This window comes from Sander lucioperca, chromosome 14 (genome assembly GCF_008315115.2).
Source record: "Sander lucioperca isolate FBNREF2018 chromosome 14, SLUC_FBN_1.2, whole genome shotgun sequence".
NCBI classification, from domain to species: domain Eukaryota; kingdom Metazoa; phylum Chordata; class Actinopteri; order Perciformes; family Percidae; genus Sander; species Sander lucioperca.
In genome coordinates, this window is record NC_050186.1 from 3,749,838 (window position 1) to 3,769,328 (window position 19,491).

Sequence of the window (19,491 nt, forward strand, 5' to 3'; positions counted from 1 at the left end):
TATATTTTCCTCAGTCTGCAGCATTGGTCTTGTGTAGCGTTTGGTGAACTTATTGTATAGTTGCACTTTCTCTGTGTACTTCATTTACAGTACTCTAATCACTGAGAAGTAGAATTGCTAAGTGTTTTAGGTTAGCAACAGCAGCGTGTAACTGGTTCAACCAGAACTAAGTCATATGAAATGTGTGTTTCATGTGGTAACAAAATATGGTTTTTATAAATTAGTGTATAGTTTTTGCAAGAGTGTTTCATTTTGCAAAGGGTCTGAGGTGTTCTGCTAATTGTGTGTAGTGTTTTGAAAAACCGGACCCCGTTTTCAAAAAAGTGCTTAAGCAATCGAAAAAAACTGTAATGACTTGCCTGTAAAAATAAAGGAGAAATAAAAAATAATTATGAGGCGTTTGAGGATCAGTTGTTTAATTTCTGTGCTAAGAATAAAAACATATGCAACATGCTTGCTACATGTTACTACAAATGAAAAGTCAAAAAAATTCACATCACATTAGGTTAGTTATACTTTAAAAAGCTGATGACATTACATTTTGCAACTTAGCGTTTACATATTCTCTATCTATTAAGGCAACGTCCCAAACAAAACAAGTTAAACAAATGTAATATAATATAATGTATATAATGTAATGTAAATATGAAAGGTGGCTTTTTTATGCAGTGATGGCCCAAAGTGCATTCAAATTCTATACAACAGAACAAATGCAAAGACTTTTCACATAGCCCTTTAATTCTTCAATTGTGCATATAATAAAAAAAAAAAAAAAAAGAAGAAACATACAATAACATAATAAAATACACTGGTGGGATGAAACATTTAAGTTAAGGACAACTGTATATGCTTGCCACCAATTTACAAATGGACACATTTTTTAAAATATCCAAATGAAAAAAGAATTTCCAAATAAAATATACCAGAGATAAAAACAAGAAATAAAAAAATATATATTTACATATATTTGCACTGCTTTCATCATACCTCATTTACATAAAATCCACAACTCCCTTAAAGTTTTGCTCCCATCATTCTTTTCAACCATTAAAGATTTTAATGTTATCACTGCACCATTTCTTTTGGTGGTCCTGCATAATGTTCTTGGCCATGTAAATACAGTCCACTCATGAATAACATGCTAAATTAGTGTGGCTCACGGATGACATCCTCCCTTAAATTGACAAGAGCAGAACATATTCTTAGAATCTTGTTTATTTTAAGAGCCATGGTATCCGAAACAACCCGTGATAATATTTTGTAAAGTTTTAAACGTCTGAGAGCTCTTTCAACATTAAATCTTAGATCTGCAGTAGTGTGTGTAGGGCACTCCGGTGCTGTGAAACTGGGCATTATTAATTTAATCTCTTTCTCTAACGGTAAATCTTTAATGCCAGAGCCTTCATCTACCATGACCTCATCTCCAGGCATTAAGTAGTCTAATATTCCTGAGTCCAAGGTTATACATCTGTCACTGCATCGGCATCCATATGCTGCAGATATGAACATGATTAGTCCACAAGGGGCAACAGCAACCAGGTATTTCACTCTGTCATAATAAAGGCTGTACGATTCCCCCCTTGAATCCAGGGTTTGGGTTTTTTGTAAAAGGCACTCACTGCAGCGTATGATACATGTTGTATTAGGAAACGTCTTCTGAAATGCTTCAGGCATGGTTGCTTGAATAGTCTCTCTTGGAAGCCACGGAATTAGAGGGCGCAAAACTTCCTCCAGTTTGTCAATCCAATAGGAGATTATATTGCTAGCCACGCTCTGCGATATACAAAACTGTTTGCTCAGATCATCTATCACACGGTTGGTCTTTAATTTCATAAGTGTCATAAGAACTTGATCTCGCACAGACATTGGGAAAGCCGTGCTAGCATGCCCTTTCAGTGTTGACACAAGGATGTTAAATACTTTCAGGCTTATACCAGTGTTGACCAAAGTATCCCGATCTTTTTGAAGAATGACGTACCCAATCTCATCACACTGAATTGTCTCATCCTCCACATCTTTTGTGCCGGCCGTCTTGCAATAATCATGTTCATGTAGTACAGGGTCCTCCAACTCTGTATGCACTGAGGAGCCCTTGGGGTCAGGGGGATGTGCAGAACTCGAGGTGCCAGCATGGTCTGCGACAGTCAAACTCAAGTCCATAGAGCTGTCTGACAAACACAAAAAGTATGGCCAGAGTTAGAGTTACATACTAGGAGAGTAAACATTAGACAAGTAGGTACAACAGATGCCACTATCCTCTCCATGTATATAAACAGAGGTTGACAAAACTATTGAAGGGTGGTTGGATTAGATTATTTAGGTATAGAAAACAAACGGATATCTTAGTGTATGCCTTAGGGTTACAAAATTCTGGGAATAGTCATGGTGGAAAATTCCATGGGAATTACCGGAATTTATGGAAATTAACGGGTAATAACAATAAAATGGAAATATAGAGGTCATTTGATCAGGCTGTAGTTACCATTCCTATTATCTGACCTTGTTCTTTTGATTTCTGGATTATGTATTGTGTACTCTTTATCTTAATGTGTAAAGCATTTTTTTTAAAGGTTTTTCATCCTCTCTTAAACACTAGACTCTGCGCTTTAAACTACTCAGACCAGACAGCCACGTTATAGACAGCCGCTTCAGTGTGGCATGAATGCTGTCTACACGCGAGTTCTATGACGACTGCGGTCTAGACTAGGGGTCAGACTGCATAACAGTTTTTAAAATTACAGGACACAATATTGTATGTAGGGATTGGTATTGTTAGAATTTTTTTGCAAGCGTTTCATGAGGCTGTTTGTTTTACACCCTCCAACTACCATTTTACATAATTTATATTGCATTTAGATGTATTCTCACAAAATTTAGTAAAGGGAGTCTTTGAAGGGGCTACAGCAACCAGGGGGTTGGTAAAGGGAACATTTGAAGGTTTCCCTCCTTCAGCCATGATTCGAGAGCAAACCAAACCATGGAGCAACCTCGCAGTTACGCAACGTCAAGCGTAATCGCCTGACAGCAGCAACTTTGTCATCATAAGGGGACGGTTAGGATTTGTTTTTCCAACAGTCAAATTCAAAACAACAATAACATATAATAAGCAAGTTTAAAGAAGTGATGAAATTAGAGTTGGGCAATATATCAATATTATATCAATATTGTGATATGAGACTAGATATCGTCTTAGATTTTGGATATCATAATATCGTAATATGGCATGCATTGTCTTTTCCTGGTTTTAAAGGCTGAATTACAGTAAAGTGATGTCATTTTCTGTACTTACCAGACTGTTGTAACTGTTCTATTATTTGCCTTTACCCACTTAGTCATTATATCCACATTACTGATGAGTATTTATCAAAAATCTCATTATGTAAATATTTTGTGAAAGCACCAATAGTCAACACTACAAAATCGTTGCGGCATCGATATCGAGATATTTGGTCAAAAATATCGTGCTATTTGATTTTCTCCATATCGCCCAGCCCTGCACGAAATGCAGTTTTGATATAAAAAAAGAAATGAAAACATTGGGTGAAGGGATTGTACAAGAAGCGTTTTACCTTAAATAAAAGCAAAATAATACATAGGACGAAAAAAAATGAAGGGGCACAAATACATTTTTTTTATGTGTTTGAAATTTTTTGGGGTCTTTATTGCTTCCCTATTGTTTAGCTTGACTAGAGAATTGTAATGAGGATAATATCCATTAGAAATAAGATAAAGTTTGTTTTTTCTAATGGTCCATTTCATTGTATGTATATGGAATTTGCCAAAAAATTGCAAACAGTTTTATTAAAAAGCTTACATTTTTGTCCATCGAGATATTTTAAAAATGCGTTAAAATATTACTAGGTTAAACAAAATAAATTTGAGTTCCACAAATACTATTTTTTTCTTTAGCCAGACAGAGGATTTTTCTCTTGTAAGGCAAGAGGATCACTTAATCAAAATGTTCATCTTCCATTTTCAGTATAAATTAAAAAAGAAATTCTACAGTGTAACTATAATGTAATTGCACATTTTTCAAATGTAATCTGGGTTGACTATAAGTTACTTATTGTTGTAATTTGATTACGTAATCCCCATTACATGTAATCCCTTACTACCCCTTTGTGTACATGCATGCATGAGAGAATGTACATGCAAGTGAAGTATTCAATTTTGGTCTAGTTGGCTTCTCATAGTATCTAGGGCTGCAACTAACAATTATTTTCTTTGTCAACTAATTTGTTTATTTTCTCAATTAATCAATTAGTTGTTTTGCCTATAAAATGTCAGAAAATTTTGAAAAATGTCAGTTAAAATCAGTGTTATCCAAAGCCCAAAATTACAAATGTCTTGTTTTGTCCACAACTCAAAGACATTTAATCTATTGGCATAAAGGGGTGAAGAACGTAGAAAATAGTCAGATTTAAGAAGCTGGAATCACAGAACATTTTATTTTTTATAAAAAATTACTCAAACCTGTTCTCCCCCCTGCCCTCTAGAAAAAGATACAGGACAATCAGATCCAGAACCAACAGACTAAAAGTATCCGTAGGGGAACTCCCAATAGCGAGAAAATGGGAGCGAGAGCTGAACCCTAAGGGGAACGCAATTAATTGGGAGACAGTTTGGGACAATATTTTCCATTGCTCCAAGAACCCAAATCACCAGCAGATCCACTTCAACATATGCCATAGGACATATTGGACGCCTCAGAAGAGATACGTCTCTAAAGTCATTCCCACTCCCTATTGTACGTTCTGTCAACCTGAACAAACTGGAACTTTCCTACACATGGTCTAGGAGTGTGAACAGGTGCATGAGTTCTGGAATAAAACAACATCAATAATATCTGACGTGATAGGATGTACAATTCCTACTGACCCGATTGTTTTGTTACTTAATGACGATTTTAAATTACATCTGCTTGGGAGACAGAAGAAAGTTTGGCTAGCCGGCTTGACCGCGACCAAGAAAATGATAGCTCAGCGCTGGCTCTCCCCCCCCCACTCGCTTTGTATAAAACAGTGGTTGGCGTATTTTCTAGACATAGTTATGCTTGAGCTTTCTACAGCAAGGATTAACAAAGCCAAATCATCGACTATAGACCTATGGAAAGGTGCAGCAGCACAAGTATCAGTCCTAATGACCTCAGCATCACAAGAATTAGAGGAGAGTGACTAGGCAAGGTGTGATTCCTGTTTCTACGTTTTCTTTGTTTTGCTTTCCTCGAGACCGCAGAGGGTGGGGGGTGGTTGAGGGTTTTTGTTCTTGTTCAATTGTATGTCTGTTCTATATGTTCAAAAATATAAAAAAAAAAAAAACAATAAAAAGTTGATATAAAAAACAAACACAAACTCTCCTCTCCATCTCCTCCCTCTATAAAGACTTGTGTGCAATAAACCCCAAAAACTGAAAGTGCAATATGCAGACATAAGTAGTGCTTGTTCCTTCTGTGGTGATATGGATGAAACACTATCACACCTACTTTTTGAATGTGAGAAAACTAAAACATTTCTCAGTGACTTAAATAGTCACCTTTTTGATCCACCTTACTCTCTTAGCGTAAAAGATTTTCTTTTTTTATTATGATCATCCTGATAATAACACGTTGGAATATGTAGTAAACTTTTTTGTTTTGCAAGCTAAGTTTTTTATTCATAAACAGAAATGGCAAAAGGGACAGCTTTCCTTCCAGGTATTTAAGTTAGAAATAGATTTGCTCCTTAAATCACTTCTTATAACTAAAAATAACCAAAAAAATGATCGGCTTCTGAGTCTCCTCTACACAGTCTGGAAATCCTGAACAGTTTTCCTCTTTGTTTTGTATGTGATTTGTTTTGTTGTTTTATGCGTCTTGTTTTTGTATGGAAAACTGTATAGAGGGTTTTCACCGAAGTCACGTTCTGGGCGGTAAACTGGATGCGCGGCCATATTGGAGGCACTCGGTGTAAACAACTGAATGGAGTAATGGAGTATTGTGCACTTTGGATACTTTAATACTTTATGTCTAAACAACAGAAAAGATCATCAAAACGCGTCCAAGATGCAAAGGCATGGAAGGACTTGGACCACAAAAAAGGTGTGATATTTTGAGAAATTACAGTTTACTGGCGGTGCAGATCCCTACAAGTTGGCTCCCTCTTCTTGGATCCATGGCGACCCGGTGATTCTTCCTTCAGTTGCATATCCCGATATAGTCAACTACCTGGTTTTCTCGCCGAGCCCATACACAGCGGAAGACCTTAAATCCTACAAAAGTTTGGAGGCTTATAACCAGATGGTGTGTGGATGGGTGAGGGAGACGCAGTACCAAGTCATTAACGACCAATGTGTTGTGAAGGCCAAAGTAATGCAATAACGTCTTTAATCAACCTAACCTTAACTGTATGATATCATTGCGATACTCAAGGTGTAGCCAAGTGACTCTCAATAGTTTTTTTTTTTTTCATTTCAAAGACCGAACAAGACAGATTTTTCCCTCAGTAGATCCTGGTTGAGCTTTGCCAACCACAAGCGCCTCATTTCCTCTGATAACTTCTGGCATTCCTCTCCCTGGTTTTTAATAACTTTTGGAAGTCGATAATATTCCAAATGTTTTTCTCGGTCTGACCTATTGGTACAACCTAAAACACTGCAACCATTTTCCTTGACGCTGTTCGGGATCTACTTCAGTGCCTGTGCTTTGTTGTGATGCGGAGTACCTCCAACATGGCGACTTCGGGTCTGATGACGCGTCGTGAAAACCCTCCATGACAGTGTATGATGTTTTGTTTATTTGTGTCTTTAAGCATCAATAAAAACCTTACCTTTCTGAGTATGGAGGTTAAGTGTAGGAACCCAGTCTACAGCCTCAACGTCGTTTAAAGCACTAGGACAGCCTAGAAAGAGAACAATACCAAAATTAAACGCTTAATTGTAGCAAGGTTGCATCCTGCAAAACAACTTTGTATACGTTGGCGTTAGCTTAATATCGTTGTTCAGTTACAGGGGTTAAACAAACTAAAACAAAGCAAAGAAAAAACAATACATTAAACGTAACAAAGTACGGAAACTGTTAGCTACATAAACAAAGCCACAGGTTACGTTACCTCCGACGAAGTGGTCACTGCACACACGAGAATGAAGCGTTCCTGCAGACGGAGGAAGGTTCTCTAGCCATTTTTTCCGACGCATTTCGGTCAATTTCTTGCATTCTTCCCCCTTATTGACAACAACTTTAGGTACTCGATGATATCCCAGCTGGGTTTGTTGGTCTGATCGATTTGTGCAACCGTTAACGACGCAAAACATAGGCATGTTTGAGAGTTGCGGTAGTGCTTACCATAGACAGTATATATAAACGTGCTTACAATTTGTAGAAATTCACTTCCTGCCCTCTATTTAATCTGGTGTGACGTCATATGAAAACTTCCGGTGAAAGTATGGCGCCTACCTTTTATAATGTATAGGTTCCTTGATACACTCAACCACACACACACACACACACACACACACACACACACACACACACACACACACACACACACACACACACACACACACACACACACACACACACACACACACACACACACACACACGTGTATGGGTTGGGTAACGGATTACATGTAATTTGGATTACAAAAACTATGTAACTATAACCAGCTCTGATAACATTTGAAAAAATGTGTAAATTGATTATTTCAATTATGGTTACATTGCCAAGGATTACATGAATATATTTTTGATTACATCTTTTAAATATGGCATGATGAATGATGTGAATAGTAATGATTTATGGATAATGGAGTTTTTATTGTTTTTATTTACATTGAACATAGAAAATTAACATTTTGAGTAACTGATTATCTTGTATTACAAGAGCAAAGTCCTCCATGTGGCTTTAAAAAAAAAAAAAAAAAGAACATTTGTGGAACTCAAATTTTTGTGGCTGTGTCCATTTTTTTAGCATAACATTTGTGACTACTCCCACTCTTCAAAACATGTTTTGCTGCTTTATCCGCCTTTTCATTCCCTTAAATCCAACATGGGCAGTCACACAAACCGAACAATGTGAATATTAAAAGCTAAATTAGTATAAGTGTCACTGAATTGTGCCTGCTGCATAGTGCTCATTTTCAGACCGGTCAATGCCTTTTGAAAAGTTGTCTTCAGTTAGAAAGAAATTGCAAATTAAGTCTGTGTCGTTTAAACACAATGAGTATGTTACAGCAACGTTAATACAAAGAAGTGTAAAACATATTTTATCAAGAAGGGGGGAGTGGTCTGAAAAAGTTAAGTAGGTTTCTTTGCTTTGCAACTTCAAATCTCCTGTTAATTCTCAAATAAGTGTTTACCAAATTATCTGGCTATCCAACACTTTAAGCAAAATGTGCTTTATCTCACTAAAAGTGAGGACCCTGTGTGTGTGTGTGTGTGTGTCCGTTGTCTTTTAAATATCTTGACAAACGTTCATCCGATCTACTTCACACTTGGCTTCCTGGGTACCCTATGAATTTAGGGTTTGGAATTTGGAGCAGTTTGAACAGCATTGAATATTAACTAATAAGAATGAAATGAAGCAACAATAAAGGTTGAGGGAAAAACAAACAAATACTGGTTTCACTTCTTACTTGTCTACCCTTCACAATAAAAGCCCAGCTTAAATATTACTCAGAGCATTTCGCTCCAAACAGGCACTGCCCAAGTTTTGTTCAATGGGCAACTGAACAGCCATTAAGTTATTAAATACTGTGACACATGGCAATATTTCCAGGATTATTTTAGTGGTATGATAATGAATTTTGGCATCACATGGTGGTGAAAATGCAAGATACCCGTGCAGCAACTTCTGCAGCAGTAGAGAAAAAAGTTTAAATGTTCTCAATCTTCATATAGACTCAGATTACCATCACAAACTATAGCTCCAAATATAAGAAGTTAACACTTCCATGACAGCCTCAGCATAGATTCAACATTATGAGCTTCATTACTGCATTTATGTGCAGTAACTTATGTTATGTATATGTAGTTGTGTAATTTGCAAGTCATCAACCTTTATACAGGTGCACAAGTTGTAGCTTCTCTTCCTTGTACCTTTCAGTGGTTTTAATAGTCAGCAAGCTTGGAACAGCTGTATTAGGTTAATATCCCTATAAATTAGAATGAGATGCCAACCTTTTACATAGAGTGAATGATAACAATAAGGTGTTTTCAAAAGTATGCTTCATGACGATATGCACTAAAATTATAAAAGAAAATATTTGATTTTTTTTTAAATAAACTTTTCTCCACATAACATTTAAAATGTATCAGTTTAATTTTCAGGAGATGAATATGTACACTTTAAATCTCATCATTTACCTCAGGCAGTGAGCAATTACTGTATAATAGCTTTACAAAGTAAATACTGACATAGTATTCTGTCAAGGCATGTTCCAGCATCAAAATAGGACTTAAAATACACAAAGTAAAATTTTGTTCCACATAAAATATGAAATCATTGATCACTTTTATAATTATTTTAGAATATCCAAGAATCTGGAGAAAAAAAAAAACCCATTAGTGTTCTCTTGTATGTGACAATAAGAAATACAATCAGCAGTTCTCATAAATGCATTGAAAAAGGAGTAGCAGCCAAAGAAAGAAAGAAAGAAAGAAAGAAAGAGAGAGAGAGAGAGAGAGAGAGAGAGAGAGAGAGAGAGAGAGAGAGAGAGAAAAAGAGAACTCAAAAAGCAAACATAAAAATATAGACTTCTGTAAAGGATTTACTCTCAAGTAACTGAATAGTTTAAGGCATTTTAAAAACATGTAGTGTAATTTGGCAATTTCTGCCTGTGTCAACTCTCCATTTTTGTTTTGCTTTCATGAAACAGTCACCCAGCCTCTACATGATGGTGGTATCTGGTTTCTACTATCCTGAGATGTTTTCCTCAGCTTGAAGGCATCTGAGGACATAGAGGATCACTTGATAGCAGAAAATATATTGGTCCTGTAAAAAGAAAAGAAAAGGGAAAATGTATGAGAAAACATGAACCAAAGAGGTGTCCAATCAAAACAGTTGAGAGTTAAGTTACTTGATACTGAAAGCAAACATTAAAGCTCACCTCTGTCTGGACCATTCCCTGTCTCTGAAGTCTCATGGTCCTTACCACATCTGAAATATCAAACTACAGAAAGTGTTTTAGATTGTGAACAGAAAGAATACAAATAAGAACAGAAGTCTCCTCATAAACAATATAAACGAGATGAAAGATTGTCTACTTACATCAGCATCTTTACTGATGAGACCCAGAACCACGTCTATACAGATGAGGGTTCCTGATCGACCGATGCCTGCACTGCAGTGTGTGATTATGGGCCCCGATCGATGAACGTGCCTCATGTAGGAAATAAATGTGAGCAACTGCTCGGGTTGTGAGGGTGTCCCGTGGTCCGGCCATCCCGTGTAGTTCAGATGAGTTACACGCTGTATTTCATTGGTCTGAGGAGGGAGAAACTCTTAAGTTAATGTGTCTTATTATTATATTATAAGTGCATACGTTTAAAGCATGATTTATAGTTCTGCGGAGGCTCCACGCAGAGCTTTCGCCGTAGCCTACGTAAGTGGCCTGAAGTTTATACTTGTGCGTTGGCGTGTGCGTCGAGCTCTTTAAGAGAATAGCAGGGCCAGCATGTGTGTGCGCGTAGGGGGTGTGTGGCAGAGCGAGTGAGAGAGTGATGGTGATTAGCTTCAGAGCGAGTAGCGACTCTAGAGACATAGTGAGAGAAACAAAGTGTCTCCCCTGTGTTTTCTGACCATGGTCGGAAAAGTTAACCCTCTCCTTATTTTTATGTTGTTTTAACGGAGAAGGAGAACCAGGAAATGAGTAGGGGGAAATGCAACGCTACCAAGCCACAGCTAAGCAATGCACGTCGCCGCGGCATGTAGTTACATTTTTCGAGAGGAGCACGTCAGGCTACGGCGTAGGGTCCGGCGTAGGTCTGTGTCTCCACATACCTATGTACGTAGCCACGGCGTAGATTTAACGCAGAATCATAAATCACGCTTTAGTCTGAATAAAAACTAACCTGGACATCTTTAACCTCAATGAGTCGGATGGCAAAGTTGTCGAGATATTGGTCTTTGATCAGTGTGATCTGTAACCTGTCGTCCACCATCTCAGCAGTCCTCGGCGTGTCGGGCCAGTACCGCTGACATTTCACTTTCCCTCCCTCTACCTCCTGGGTCATCATGGCGATCACATTGGATTTCTGCTCCCAGACCATTTGCCAAAAGTCACCCAGAGTGGTGGGTAAGGGACCCTGACATGCAATGTACATATAGTTCTCATCCTTCACTGACATCTTGATGAAGTTGGCATTGATGTAGCCGCCGTCTTTGCCCAGCAAAACTCGCGTTGTGTCAACTAGAAGAGATACATACACAGAACTCATATTTCAAATCATGTGCAACATTTTAAGTCAGTGGTTCTCAAAGTAGGGCTCCGGGGACCCCCAGGGCTCCTTGAAGGGGTTCCAGGGGGTCCCCAACAAAAAGGGGAATCATTTATTTTCACTTTAATTTCATTCATAAGTTACACAATGACAGATTGTATGACTCTTTTGCTCATGGGTTTCACTCATTTTTTGTTACAAAACATCTAAAAGCAAAAATTCTATCAGGTAAGGGACCCTGGGACAAAGTCTTATCAGATTGTGGTTCGTGGTCTAATTTGTGTCAGTTTAGGGGTCCTTGATGTGGAAATGTTTGACAACCACTGTTTTAAGTATCCAAATGCCTTCACGTTTTCTGTTATCACACACTGTACAAATAACACATTTGAGTCTTTTCTTACAGGGAACAATATTCTTGTAGCGATTCTTCTTCTTGTTTTCCTTCGTCTGACCGATCAAACAGTCGTCCAGTGGCTGCAGATTCTGAAGATTCTGCCAGCAAGAAAAACAGGTGTTCATAAAATTCTAATGAATTGCAATTAATTCATTTGACATTGAGATTCAAAGTGGATTCTTACTTCAAACTCCTGCAGAGGGACTTTCTGCTCCAGAAGCCCCCTCATCATGCGGACCACAGTGTTGAGCTTTGGTCCAGTGTACTGGCCATCAGGGACCACTTTGACGAGGGGCAAAGAGGTCAACTCATCCTCTGTGATGATTGCCCCATCTGAATGAAGGAACAAAACCGTTAAAGCAGAATTACAAACATAGTTAATAATTACATAAGTAACGGCCTGACAACTTTTTGTCAGTTAAGAGAAATCGGAACACACACACTGCATATGTTTACCACACCCAACCCTATCAACAATAACACTTGGAAAAGACAGACTAGCCTGTATGGAATAACATTTCCATGACCTACTACTTCCTCTTTAGTCTCGCTTTGCCAGACCTTCCTCCACAGCGCTGCGGAGGAGGGTCTGGCTAGTCCAGCATTCCGGGATGGGAGAAAAACATGCTCTGGTTTATTGGCATGGCTTTAAACCAATCACAATCGTAATGGCCTAACGGCGCTCCGGTGACGCTGAAAAATAGCCTCGGTAAGATACTTGTTTTGGTGGAACGTGTACGTTCAAAAGTTGTTTTAGTCGAACAACAGCAAATTCAGATTGGACAGATAGTCTAGCTAGCTGTCTGGATTTACCCTGCAGAGATCTGAAGAGCAGTTAGCCATTGTCCTCATTAATCCACCGCAGTTTAAAATTACAACACTAAGAAAGCAGAAAATAACTGACATCCGGCCGAAAAGAGGAACATACGGCGGAATTTCCGGACGCAACAGAAAAATCCCGGAAGTGGAAGGTTGTGGATATAGACTGCTTCCTCTTTATCTAGACTCCATACTCACTGCTCTCAGAGTTCATGTTTTCAATAGGCAGTTCATCACTTCCCCATGTGATTTCATCTTCCTCTGGCTGTCCAGCACTCATTTGCAGATAGCTGTTGATTCAAAAAAATAAATGTTTATGAATATATTTATAGTCTTAATTGTAACTGTAACTTGTAAATCTTACTTTTCATTCCTTGGATCGTCAGCATTCTCCTCTTGCCATTCCACTTTCCGGGAACTCTATTGTGAAAGAATAAAAAAAAATGTATATAAATTAGACTTAACCTGCATACAGTTTTAGGGCCCTATCTTGCACCAGCCGCAGTGCAAAGCCTGACGCAAGTGTCTTTGCTAGTTTAAGACCGTCCAGTTGTCAATTTCCCATCCAGCGGCCACGTCGTTTAAATAGCAAATGCAACTGCACCCAACTTTGCGCCCATGGGCGTGCTGGTCTTACAGGGAGGTGTGTTCAGGTGAATCTTTGGCGTATTGCTATCTTGAGGCAGCGGGAAGTAATCGCACCTTTGACCAACAAAAACCTGGTCTAAAGTCAATAGCGCAGCATTTCATTGTTATTTTAACAGCAAATTAGTAAAAGGCACCTAGGCTTATGCACAGTGTGCACACACTATGCTTGTTATACACACACACACACACACACACACACACAAACATGCAAAAGATTACAAATAAAAATATGACGGTGCAAATCCGCCATCATAATAGCAATGTGCCAAGGTACAAACGCGCCTGGCTTTTAAAGGGAATGGGAGATGACACTCTGATTGGTTTATTGCCTGTTATGCCCAAAACACACCTATGAATTAATGAAGACACTAAGTACAACCCTTTTGAACCATGCGCCCGGTGCATGGACCCTTTTTTCTGCCGTCAAACTAGTTAAAGTGGATCTGGACACACCCTAAACGCACCTGCGCCATGCGCTTCACGCCGTGCGCTTAGATCGTTAAAATAGGGCCCTTAATGTTTCATCAACTCTGATAGAATTGATTTGTACCTCAGGGGAGTCTTCAGGTAAAGAAGAGCCATCGCAGTCTGTGTCCTCTGAAAGCTCTGCGCTGTGCTCTGTCTCTCTTTTCTGTCCTAGTGGATCATCTTCATAGTCTGTGAAACACGGGAACGTAGTTGAGTTTGTGAAGTTTACAATTTTGTTTTTGATTTCTATTTACTAATTACTTACTCAAATTTAGGTAGTAAAATTACACGACATTCAACATTGCTCTCCTGAGATTTTCAGTACATTTTCGAGCCTGTATGTTATTACCTATTGGTGGTATGGAAGGGAAGCCGCCAGATTTCAGCTCATCATGGAGAGTAAACAGCTTAGTCTTCGCTCCACTGTCCTCACTCAGATCTAGACAGCAACATGAAGGAGTGTCAGATTATCACAAATATTAACACTAGTATTAATACAAATCAGATCTTCGTTAATGATTAAAAGTAACTAAAAAAATCCACTCTGCATGTACCTGTGTTTCCATTGCACTTGTCAGAGTTGATGGGCAGATAGGCCAGGTATGTGTTTGGGTTCTGGTCTGGCGGTCTGGAAACTATAAGATGTACCAGGCCTTTAGCTTTACGGATGGTGGTGACAGCTTTGGTGTGGGACACACCTGTCATTAGTTCTTCATTCACCTGCAAGAAGACAATAAGATACAATATTCACAGTATTTAATACATGTGGGGCTCAAAAACAAATCATGCAACATTGCGGAAAAAATGTTTTAGGCCTTTATTTGATAGGACAGCTGAAGACATGAAAAGGGAGAGAGAGGAGGAATGACATGCAGCAAAGGGCCACAGGTCGGCGTCGAACCTGCGGCCGCTTCGTCATGGAGTGAACCTCTATATATGGATGTGAGCTCTACCAGGTGAGCTACCCAGGCGCCCATATTTGTTTTTTTGTTTTTTGTGTTAAGTTCATAGTGTAGGCACAGGTCAGCCGTTAAATTGGCAAATATTTTAACAGTAAATTAACAATATGCATTAAACATTGTTTAAAAAAACTACATTTATTAATATGACCTTAAATACTGAGCATCAAATGTCAAACATGACTCACTTTCAGCAGCCTGTCTCCCACTTGCAGTTTGGCCGAGGACTCTGCTATTCCTCCTGGTGTGATGGATTTGACAAAGATCCCCCTTTCCCCTCCAATCACAGAGAAACCCAGACCTCCTGACTGCAGCTTCTCCAGATCCAGCTTGATGATCTCCTCCTGCATAGTCAATGCGGCAATGTAATCATCAATAGTGCAATCACCTTTAATCCGAGATTCAAAGCTTTAGTAGACAGCTGTTTGGTAGCGAAGAAGGCAAATTCAATAAAGTGATGATTGCTATCAGACATTAGCTTGATGGCAACAGTCAAGCTTTGATGACAGCGATCACAATATTATTGTGATGATTAAGAATATTTGTCTTGACCAACATTAATTCACCTTTGCATTAACAATACAGAAAATCGCTGAAAATCACTGTATCCATATGCCATTGACACACCAATTACATTTTTCTTTCTTTCTTTGCGTGACAATTCTATACAGAAAGCACAGTAAATGCAAAAGTAGGACACGTTTAAATCCAAGCACATCAATGGACTATACTGTATTACTAACTGTATTTCTTAACTTACCTCTAAAGGACAAAGTGCTGCAAGACACTCTGTATCTCTTGGATCTTCTCCTTTAAGAAAACCTTAAACATAAAACAATGTTGCAATTATATGCAGAATAGACCGTGAACCTTTTTTTTTTTTACAGGCAACACCTTTAAGATCTAAAAACATACCGTTCATGCTGGATGAAACATTGGGGCTTATGTTGTTGTTAAGGAAAGAGACACTTTTCTGCCCGGGAGAAACAGGCTTTCCATCCCTTTGAGAAAAAAAAAGTTATTGAAATTATGCCACATTCAGTTTCTTGCATGAGCTAACAAATAACCTTTTCTAATGCCATCCAGATCACACTGAAATTCCATATAGGCTGCACATGTCATTCTTTGTTAGACTACCGTGTGGCCTTGAGTGTAAGGTTGTCGAGGTAGAGCTCCAACAGTCTGGTGCTCTCACTGAGAGTCAGGTCCTGCGTGGGAGCGCCGTTGATGTAGTGGATTAGATCAAGTGGTCTCAGGCTGCCCTCCTCAAAGGCCATTGAACCTGGCAGGATGTCTTTCACAAACAAGACATTGTACACACTGTCACTGCCACCATCCAGTACCAAACCTGTGATAGAACAAGGAGTAAAACCATTTAGACCAATTTAGTACTTATTTTTGATGCAACATTTGGGAAAGCTTGCAAGATCTATGAACAGTGAACATACAGTGCATGACTTTCAGATGTGCCACGGTTGTTTTATGTTGTAAACGAGGGCTGTTTCTTACCCAGTGGTTCTTGACTGCCCTTAAAGCCAATGTCAGGCAGCAGGTGGGCTTCAATGGGGGGCTTAGGAGCCTCCAAGACCCTGCCTACCACCAAGTCAACTACACAGGGGGCTGCACGCACAAGATTGACCACCTCGGTGTGGCCCATATTGCTCACATCTGTGTTGTTTACCTGGAGATAGAAAATAAAAGAAAACAATATGGATGTGAAGGAATAGCTTGACAATTTTGCTTATTTGCTCTCATGCAGAGAGTTAGATGAGAAGAATGATACTACTCTCATATAGACTGTGCTACTAGCTTTGCTTAACATAATGAATGGAAGCAGGTGGAAACAGCTAGCTAGCTTGTTCTAACTCTTGGCAAAAAACTGAATCTGCGTAATTCCCAAAATGTTGAACTATTCCTTTAAATGAGAACTATTTTTGTTTGAAACAATCTTTCTTTGGGTTGTATTAATGCTCCAACAATGGGCTGGAACATACTGTAGGCTGTGACCAGAGTAAGGCATTAGGGATGAATTCGTACCATGATCATCCGGTCGCCGGGCCTGAGCCTTCCATCTCTTCTGGCTGGATCCTGGACGATGTCATGGATGTAACATCCTTGATCATTACCTTTGGTGAGGGTAAACCCCAGGCTGCCTTTCTCGGACTTCACCAAGGAGACCTTGAGCTCTACTTCCTACCAACAGAGATAAATCTCAGTTACAGGAATACCCTTGGTATGAATACATTTTTAAAAATTTAGATCCACATTTTTCTTTCCTCAATACTTACAGGGACAAATTCCTCCATGTCCTGCCCATTGCCTGACACGGTGAGGTTTAAGGGCAGAGGCAGTGGGGGAGGCAGGGGATCAGGGCTTGGGGCAGTGAGGGAGGACTCCAGATCATCTGTCAGGGGGGATGAAAGAGACCTGCCCAAACAACCAGACAAAATTATAAAAGAGAGATATCAGAGAACATAATTAATGCAGATGATATGACCATTATTTTAACATTGATCGAGTACCTCTTGCTGAGGTCCGACTGTGTCATTGACAGGTTTGGGGAGTAGAAGGCTAAGTTGATGGTGTCGTCCAGCTGACAAGTGCTCTCGTAGCGTCCCAATCCTAGGTTGTTGCTGGGGGTGTGGTAGACACTCCGCTCCCAAGTTTGCCTGCTATGCTCCACAGGGCTCGGGCCGAAGGCTTCTTCCACCTCCTCATCCCCATCCCCATCGGTGCTGTCGCTGTAGCTGTTGTGTCGGCCGGGGGTTTTAAGCAGCAGCCTCTCTAGGGCGTCCTCCACGGGGCCGTGACTCCTCTTGCCTTGTGTACCCGGAGGAGAGGTTGCCCTGTCGAAGCTCAGGCTGGACTCTGCCTGGGACACTTGCTCCTTTCGGGGTGATGGCATGGGCGTCTGGGAAGAAATAAGTTAAAAGTAAGTTTCCAGCAATTACTGGTGCTTGAATTGTCCACACAGTAGCTAGAGACAAAAACAAAAAAAAGAGTATTATTTACTGACTCACCAAAGCTGAAGTGTCCATTTCAGGTAGAAGCCCATATTCAGGTCTACACAGGAGCAAAGTCACCTCCTGTCCTGTTCCTCGCAATGCTGATATCACCTCCTATGTGAATGAGGACACAGACACACAATTCCAAATAAATTATAGTATCAAAAAACCTTGCATTCCAACTTGATTACCATTTATATAAATGCGTGACCACAGCAGGGAGAGAGATCCTACTTACATGTTGCGAGAGTCCTTTAAGGGAGGTCTGATTGACCCGCAGGATGACATCGCCCACGTTGATGCGAGCGCTCTCTGCAGCTGGTTGGCCAGGAAACAGCTTTTTAACCCGCACCATGCTGGAGCTGGGGGGTTCGTCAGGGATGTTCTCCTCTCGACTGAAACTGAAGCCCAGCCCTGATGTATTCTTCAGCAGACACACCTCAAACATATTGTCTGTGGGGACAAAGACATGCCAATACAGTGAACTGTCTCTCAGCCAACATAGCCCCCCCCCCCGACCCTGGACAGGATAAGAGTGTGTAGATGGTGGATGGACGTTGGAATGGTGGGAGGGACAAAGTAATTTAAGATAAATGGTGGATTTGCTATTACAAATAGTAGAATCGGGGCTTAATTTGAGCCGGAACACGCCGGAACATGTTCCGGCACTGCCGACGTTGGATCCGGAACCTTTTTTATTGGATCTGGCACCTCCTGTGTCACCATGAAAAATGAATCGCCTAAATGAAAAAAATGAATTACTGTTTGTGTAGTGTTCAATGTTGTTATCTGGTTTGTTAGTGTGTATTCCCCATTGAAGTTCCACAAAAATGTCGTGTTTGCATTTTCGATGCGTTTTGAGGTGAATTTTCAGGGTAAGACGGAGGGGGGAGAGGGACTTTTATTCTTTTTTTTTTTTTTTTTTACAATTCACACCGATGCAGTGCATGTTCTGAAATAAAAATAAACATTTCCCTGATGTACACACAGCGTTGTTTAGTTTTTTTTAGTCAGAGAAGCTACGTAGGCAGTGTAATTTTTTTTTTTGTTCCGTTACCTCCAACCCCCGTTTCGAGTCGCCGGATCCACCCCCCCTCTGCGCTCCGGGACCTCCCACTTTACAAATTAAGCACTGAGTAGAATTATATGTAACTATTCAGAAAGACTGCTCCATAGCACTAGTTTGAGCTCAAGTTAAATTTTTACACTAGAATAGGGGAAACAATTAGTATGTCATCTTCTGAAGAAAGAGTGTGTTGCTGAAACTCAAAAACACCACTAAAACATATTGACAGAATACATACATTGACATGGCTATTTTCTGCCATATCAAAGGATAGGTTCAGATTTTTTAATCTTAATACAATACTCACATGCCTATACATACTTTGAAAACGTTATTGGTGGCTCTAATAGTTCCTGCTGTCCAAACTGGATGAAAAGGATACCTTCTTAAAACGATTCCAATGCAAGTGATGGGAAAAAAATCCAGTCTTAACTGTGAGCTAAAATGCATTCTGAAGTTCAGCTGAAGTTAATATGAGGCTTTAGCAGGCTTGTTACACAAGGCAAGTGGATATCTTCCAAAATTAAAGTCCTAATAGTATGTGATTCTCGCTTTGTGTTACTAATCAGCAAGGAAAACACCATCTGTGGCTGACACTATAATACAAATTCAGAAACAGATCGACATAACTGAGCACATCTACACCAGGCACAAAGTAAAAAAGTCTAATTCTAGGAATGCAATACAATGGTCTTCTACATCCAAACCAGCTACTTAGCT

The 19,491-nt window shown here is 39.6% G+C and overlaps 2 protein-coding genes across 6 annotated transcripts in view; both read right to left on the reverse strand.

Annotated features, from left to right (window-relative positions):
• Positions 1-399: 399 nt before the first annotated feature.
• On the reverse strand, positions 400-7,386 carry LOC116063007. The gene is made up of 3 exons (XM_031317834.2): positions 7,086-7,386; positions 6,804-6,875; positions 400-2,168 (listed from the first exon to the last, which is right to left on the reverse strand). The coding sequence occupies exons 1-3, from the start codon at positions 7,291-7,293 to the stop codon at positions 1,147-1,149; spliced, it is 1,302 nt and encodes a 433-aa protein (XP_031173694.1). The 5' UTR covers positions 7,294-7,386; the 3' UTR covers positions 400-1,146.
• Positions 7,387-9,057: 1,671 nt separating this feature from the next.
• The window catches only part of ptpn13 (protein tyrosine phosphatase non-receptor type 13), a 46,778-nt gene continuing 36,344 nt past the window's right edge, over positions 9,058-19,491 (reverse strand). For 4 of the 5 annotated variants that reach the window (XM_031317539.2, XM_031317542.2, XM_031317541.2 and 1 more), the window contains 21 exons: positions 17,944-18,158; positions 17,721-17,819; positions 17,223-17,611; positions 16,989-17,127; positions 16,738-16,893; positions 16,210-16,381; positions 15,838-16,048; positions 15,616-15,701; positions 15,461-15,522; positions 14,889-15,044; positions 14,296-14,461; positions 14,091-14,180; positions 13,824-13,930; positions 12,990-13,045; positions 12,824-12,915; positions 11,991-12,139; positions 11,814-11,904; positions 11,047-11,384; positions 10,244-10,459; positions 10,083-10,145; positions 9,728-9,967 (listed from right to left, as the gene is read on the reverse strand). In XM_031317539.2, coding sequence (XP_031173399.1) covers positions 9,890-9,967; positions 10,083-10,145; positions 10,244-10,459; positions 11,047-11,384; positions 11,814-11,904; positions 11,991-12,139; positions 12,824-12,915; positions 12,990-13,045; positions 13,824-13,930; positions 14,091-14,180; positions 14,296-14,461; positions 14,889-15,044; positions 15,461-15,522; positions 15,616-15,701; positions 15,838-16,048; positions 16,210-16,381; positions 16,738-16,893; positions 16,989-17,127; positions 17,223-17,611; positions 17,721-17,819; positions 17,944-18,158 — 3,131 coding nt within the window. In that variant the 3' untranslated portion in view covers positions 9,728-9,889. Of the gene's footprint in view, positions 9,624-9,697; positions 9,968-10,082; positions 10,146-10,243; positions 10,460-11,046; positions 11,385-11,813; positions 11,905-11,990; positions 12,140-12,823; positions 12,916-12,989; positions 13,046-13,823; positions 13,931-14,090; positions 14,181-14,295; positions 14,462-14,888; positions 15,045-15,460; positions 15,523-15,615; positions 15,702-15,837; positions 16,049-16,209; positions 16,382-16,737; positions 16,894-16,988; positions 17,128-17,222; positions 17,612-17,720; positions 17,820-17,943; positions 18,159-19,491 lie in introns of those variants that run through there. The other variant, XR_004894987.1, reaches the window with a different exon arrangement.

Excerpts from the sequence above, each read along its gene's own strand:
- LOC116063007 (XM_031317834.2), bottom strand. The coding sequence starts at position 7,293 with ATGCCTATGTTTTGCGTCGTTAACGGTTGCACAAATCGATCAGACCAA. Across the intron at positions 6,876-7,085 it reads CAGTGACCACTTCGTCGGAG|GCTGTCCTAGTGCTTTAAAC; the intron begins GTAACGTAACCT and ends TTCTCTTTCTAG. Across the intron at positions 2,169-6,803 it reads TAACCTCCATACTCAGAAAG|ACAGCTCTATGGACTTGAGT; the intron begins GTAAGGTTTTTA and ends TGTGTTTGTCAG.